The sequence below is a fragment of the Haplochromis burtoni genome, unplaced genomic scaffold (assembly GCF_018398535.1).
Source record: "Haplochromis burtoni strain Fernald_Lab_line unplaced genomic scaffold, NCSU_Asbu1 Contig_519, whole genome shotgun sequence".
NCBI classification, from domain to species: Eukaryota; Metazoa; Chordata; class Actinopteri; order Cichliformes; family Cichlidae; genus Haplochromis; species Haplochromis burtoni.
Window position 1 is genome coordinate 34,384 of NW_024582880.1, and position 6,219 is coordinate 40,602.

The following is a 6,219-nucleotide window of genomic DNA, read 5'->3' on the forward strand; positions in this document are numbered from 1 at the left end:
AAATCTTCCACTGAGACAAAAGCAGCCATAAATGTAGATCCTCTATATGTTGATCACGTCTCTGTGTCAGTATAAGACTTTAGTGCAGCCTCTCTGGTTCACTGCAGTCTTTGTCTCTGTGTTTCTGTCAGGTGCTCACATTGTCCAGCGGATGTACGGCTGTGAATGGGATGAAGAAACAGGTGATATGAGTGGATATATGCAAGATGGTTATGATGGAGAGGACTTCATCAGCTTTGACCTGAAGGCAAAAACGTGGGTCGCTCCTGTACAACAGGCTCTCATCACCAAAAATAATTGGGACAGAGACACAGTTGACAACACGCAGCAAAAGAACTACCTCACCCAGATTTGTCCTGAGTGGCTGAAGAAGTATGTGACCTATGGGAGGAGCTCTCTGATGAGAACAGGTAAAATCTATGACCAGAATTAGATTTTTAATTAAAAGTCATGTCTCAGTTTATACTTTACTTACTACAATATTAAATTTATATAATTACACTTCGCATGGCATTTTGATACATTTTTTAAGTTTAATTTAATTTTATCAACTATGCTTCTTTTAATAATAATAATATTATTATTATTATCTTCTTTCCTAAGTTGCTTCTGGTTGCCACAGCAGATCATCTTCCACAGTTTTAGCTCTGATATACTCATTTCTAATCCTTCTCACTCCTTATGATAATTTTAATATCATCAGTTCTGTCTCCTGTATTTGTCTCAGTGCCACCATCCTCAGATATTAAATCACAGCAGGTCTCACTGCCATCTTGTAAACCTTCCTTTCCACTCTTGCTCGTCTCCATCCACTCCACCCAGTCTGCACTCTCTTCTTCACGTCTCGTCTGCACTATGCACCTCTCCAGCTCAAATAAAAACAATAATAATAATACAGAAAGAATGAACTGTTTGTCTTTACTCCACAGTTGTCCCCAAAGTGTCTCTCCTCCAGAAGTCTTCCTCCTCTCCAGTCACCTGCCACGCTACAGGTTTCTATCCTAACAGAGCCGAGATGGTCTGGAAAAAAGATGGAGTGGAGCTTCATGAGGGTGTGAACAAAGGAGAGATTCTCACCAACAATGACGGGACCTTCCAGATGAGTGTTGACCTGGATGTCTCATCAATCAAATCCGAAGACTGGGACAGCTACAGATGTGTGTTTCAGCTCTCTGGTGTGAACGAGGACATTCCCACCAAACTGGACAAAGCAGTGATTCAGACCAATGAAAGTAAGTGAGATGAATCTGAATAAGATGAGTGATAAACATGGGAAACACACATTTAAATTACTGCAATAGACCTGTGGTTCATGTTGGATGAGAAAATCTGTTTGTTTAGGGTTTCTTTCTGTCAGCTTCTGTCAGAATAATTTTAAGACCTAAATCAGTTTAGACTAAATTGTGGTTTTCCACCACATTTCTTTCCTTGCTGAACATTGACAAATATCAAACTTGTTCATTTGTGTGGTTACCCGACTAATGGACAGTTTTAGAAGATTACATAGTAAATAGGGTGAAACCTTATATATGTTAAAAAACTGCCAGATTCAAATCTATTGGCATTTTTTAAATTAAATTTAATGTGAGAACTTTTTGTTGGATTGTTGGAATGAAAACAAAAATTAGTTGGACAAATATGTAGTAACCATAAAAGAAGCTGTTGTACATCATTAATATCTGGTTGGAAAGTTTTTCTTCTCACATTTTGTCGGTTCTTTGATCTACAGAAAATTCCATCTCCCTGATCATCCCTGTTGTTGTTGCTGTGGTTGTTCTTGCTGCCATCGCTGTGATCGCATTCATTATTTACAAAAAGAGGACAGGTGAGAAACAAACTTCCTGGATTTTTCTTGTATAATGCAAATAATAAAAAATAATAATGATAATAAGACTAATATAACTTAATCAAAGTCATTATTAACAGTTTTCAAAAGAAAACAAACAATGCACATAGAATTAAACAGGTAACAACCAAAAACAGTGTAAGCTAAAACTTCAGGTTAATATTAAAATAACATATTTTATCACTTTCTCTGCCAGCAGGTTGCTAGCACTTTTAAATCCTCAATATATTAAAATGGTATTCATTAATCATACTTGTTGTATTTCATAACTTAACCCTGCATTTCTCTGTAATATACCAGTTTTGTCCAATTACTTCACTTTTTCTTCTTGTCTGTTATTTACTTTTTTCTGCATCATCTTTCTTTGTTTTGTTTTGTTTTGATTTTTTTTTTTTACACCTGAGCTACATTTTGGGTGTCAGGGAACAAAATAACCACCAACTCAGTTATTGAAACCCAAACATTGTTTCTCTTTTCTTAACCATCAACTCTGCCAAACAAACACAAATGGGTTTTGTCAGTAAGCTCATTATAAAAACTGCCTATGAGTTTAGAATGATTCTGATTCAATAATATATACCTACCGCTGTCAAAATTAAATTAGTAGGTACAAATGTTTCATTATTCTGACTAATTTACTAATTTTACATGAGCACATTTTGGGTTCAAAGTCAGAATATATCTATAAACATATTAGTGAGTAAGTCCACTATCTATGTTTTTAATTGTACAAATTAAGTTAATGCTTTTGTTCAGCAAAATTTTTCATTTAGCAAAATGAAAATATGAAATTATGTTTCATGCGTTGCATAATACATGAAAAAAATATAACATTTATGATGAATTACTAAAATGATGTATTTTTTCCTTTTTATTTCAGACAAACGTCCCCCATCTCGTAAGTTAAACTTTGTCACTTTTCTCTTTAATCTCTTATCCACACTGAATTAAAAAGGGTTTCTGTACTTTAATCTAAGCAGTCTTTTCAGGGCTGTTTCCTGTTGTGTTAGATTTTTGTAAAATACACAGATCAGAGCCGGATGTGGACTAACATTGTGTTTATGACCTACAGCTGTAGAGAACCCTGAAGTCCAGGAGCAAATGCTTCCTCAAGCCTAAACCACAAACAGCTCTGCACACAGTGAGTTACCTCATATTTTTATCTCATGTTTTAGCTTTCTTTTAAAACTTCTGTAAAATGCTGTGGCTGTAATAAAAACTCCTTTTCAAATAGAACCAAAAAAAAGTGCTTTAGTATAACTTTAAATCTTATTAAGAGAAAGATGCTTTCAAAAAACACTTTCAGTTTTGTGAATCTGAACAATCCTTTTTTCTTTTTTGGAAATGGATTGGAAGTTCAAAGTTACATAACATCACACCAGACAAAGGACATAAGATTAAAAAACAATAAAATTTAAGCACAGAAAAAAAGAAAACAAAAACCAAACACACAACAACAAAAGAAACCCAAACAGAAAAACAGGAAAGAAAAGAAGAAATACACCGGTTAGCCAGTACAAATCAAACGTTCAAAAGAAACACCAGTGTCCAAAGAAGATGATCTTCTGTGTGAGGTTAGACAGGGCAACAGAGAGTTCCCCAGGTCCAAAAGATGTGGGGAACAAGTCCAGGAAGGAATCAGGGTCCGGCAGAAGTGCAGTTTCACACAAACACGTGCAGTCAAATTGGTTAAATTTTATGTTGACTCCCCGTTAATATGATTGAGAAAAGGGCCCCAGATTTCGACAAACTTAAAATGAGTGTCAGACAGACGATAACGAACCTCTTCAATATACAAACATGCAATCATCTCACGTAGCCAAACCCTAAACAATGGAGGAGATGGTGATTTCCAGGCTCTAAGAATAAGTCTTTTAGCTACAATCATGCCAAACATTAAGGCTTTCTGAAGAGGATGTCTGAATGCCAATGAGGTTAGGGAGCAGCCTAGCACTGCAAGTTCACCATCCGCCTTTAATTTTAAGTCATAAATCCGGTTATATATGTTAAATATCTCTGCCCAGAAACACCCGAGTGTGGGGCAAGACCAGAAAAGGTGACCAAGGGTTCCATCCATTGCTTTGCATCTGTCACACAAAGACGAAATAGATGGAAAAATGCTGCCTAGCTTTGTTTTAGAAAAATGCAAACGATCAAGGACCTTGAACTGTATAAGTTGTAGTCTGGCATTAACAGAGCATTCTTTAATCTTCTTCAACCCACTGGCCCACAAAGCATCCGATACGTCTACTTCCAAGTTCTTAACCCAAGCATCCTTGATGTGGTTAGTAGGTGCTGTAAGTGTAAAAAGTGTAGTAAACTGGCTGATTAGGTGTTTGGAAGTGGGATTTTTAATCAAATAATCATAAAAGTCACAATGAGCAGGGGGCTTATCCAGATGGGCAAAAGAGTGTTTAACAAAATTCCTAATTTGTTAGTATCTAAATAAATGAGCAGAGGGGAGCATAAATTTTGATTGCAGCTGAGCAGATGAAGCAAAACAATTGTCGATGTAGAGGTCCTTAATAGTGTGAAGACCTAATTCAGACCAAAGCTTAGACACAGGGTCCAACAAGCCAGGTGAAAAAGAAAGGTTATCAGTTATGGGAGCAAAAATGGATAGGTCTGGAAGGCACAAAGCACCCCTAACTTGCCTTAAGATCCTAAGAGAATGACCTAGGACAAAGTCATTACTTAGAAGTTTGGTAGGTATGTTTGGCTTAGAAAACAGAATAGCACCAAGTAACGAACCAAAAATTGATTTAGCATTGTGCGCCTCTATAAAATGCCAAGAAGGACCACATCCTTTTTGAACAGCAGGAACAGCTGAAACACTGTCCCAAAAAACCCACGTTCTGGCATTGCAAGCCCAATAGTAGTGCCTGAAAACTGGGAGGCCTAATCCGCCCTCAGAGGAGGGTTTCTGCAAGTGTGCCTTTGAAATTCTATGGGGTTTATTTGCCCAGATGAAAGACAAAATGATAGAGTCGATAGTTTTAAAAAAGGATGAGGTGAGAAAAATGGGTATGTTTTGGAAAAGATGAATAAATTTAGGAAGTACTACCATTTTAATAATATTGACACGTCCAATTAAAGAAAGTGGGAGAAGAGTCCATTTATCTATCTTAGCTTTAATACTATCAATAAGTACCTGAAAGTTCAATTTAAATAGCAGCTTACGGTTTCTGGGAATGTTAATACCTAGGTATTTAAAGTGACTGCTGGTGGTTTTAAAAGGTAAGCTAGAGATGAAGTCGAGCCCATCTGCCAATGGCATAAAAATGGACTTGTCCCAATTAATTGTGAAACTAGAGAGTTGTCCAAATTTGTTAATGAGATGAAGCAGGAGAGGCAAAGAGAGCCTGGCATCAGACAGTGTTAAAGCCACATCATCTGCATATAGAGTTATAGTGGATTTGACAGGACCACAGGATATACCTACAATATCAGAGCTGCTTCTAACTGCAATGGCCAGAGGCTCCATAGCTAAAGCAAAGAGCAGTGGAGATAAACAGCAACTCTGCCTAGTCCCCCGGTGAAGTAGAAACGGATGTGATCTATTAAAATGTGTCAGTATCGATGATCGTGGCCGTGCATAAAGCATACGTACCAAAGTTGTAAAATTACTACCAAAGCCAAATTTCTCAAGTGTAGCAAACAGGTATTTCCACTCAATTTGATCGAAAGCTTGTTGTGCATCTAATGAAATAACAGCTGAATTTGGAGGATTTGTTCCATACAGTACATTCAACAGACGACGGGTATTAGAGAAAGCAAATCTGTCTGGGATAAACCCAGTTTGATCTTGTTGAATTAAAGTGTCCAAAAATTTATTAAGACGTGAAGACAAGACTTTTGCGATGATTTTTTGATCATAAACTAAGTGGGCAATACGAAGTCACATTGGTGGGGTCTCTGTCCTTCTTAGGGAGAAGACAAACGTTGGCATCATATATGCTATCAGGAAAATAGCCCCATGCAATAGAGCAGTTCACCATTCTGAGTAAAAGTGGAGTGGATTATATCAGTATGGGCTTTATAAAATTAGGGGCATAGATATTTAGCAAAACCAGTGGAAAAGAGTTAAGGGGTCTGCCGGGAAGAGGAGCACAAAAAAACAAAAAAGAAAAAGAGAAAAAAACATCCTTCGGATCCGGCAGCTCCGCACCAGACTCCATTAATCAAAACAATAGTTACACCCATAAATCGACTGAATGGGTAAAAAAAAAAGATGCCAACATATAAAATAACTTACAGTGGGGCAAAAAAGTATTTAGTCAGCCACCGATTGTGCAAGTTCCCCCACCTAAAATGGTGACAGAGGTCAGTAATTTGCACCAGAGGTACACTTCAACTGTGAGAGACAGAATGTG

General features: G+C 37.1%; 1 protein-coding gene across 1 annotated transcript in view; it reads left to right on the forward strand.

Annotated features, from left to right (window-relative positions):
• The window catches only part of LOC102299567 (class I histocompatibility antigen, F10 alpha chain), a 19,408-nt gene that overhangs the window by 9,610 nt on the left and 3,579 nt on the right, over positions 1 to 6,219 (forward strand). The window contains exons 3-7 of the mRNA XM_005947267.3: positions 132 to 410; positions 930 to 1,232; positions 1,730 to 1,825; positions 2,727 to 2,744; positions 2,919 to 2,987. Coding sequence (XP_005947329.1) covers positions 132 to 410; positions 930 to 1,232; positions 1,730 to 1,825; positions 2,727 to 2,744; positions 2,919 to 2,965 — 743 coding nt within the window. The 3' untranslated portion in view covers positions 2,966 to 2,987. The remainder of the gene's footprint in view (positions 1 to 131; positions 411 to 929; positions 1,233 to 1,729; positions 1,826 to 2,726; positions 2,745 to 2,918; positions 2,988 to 6,219) is intronic.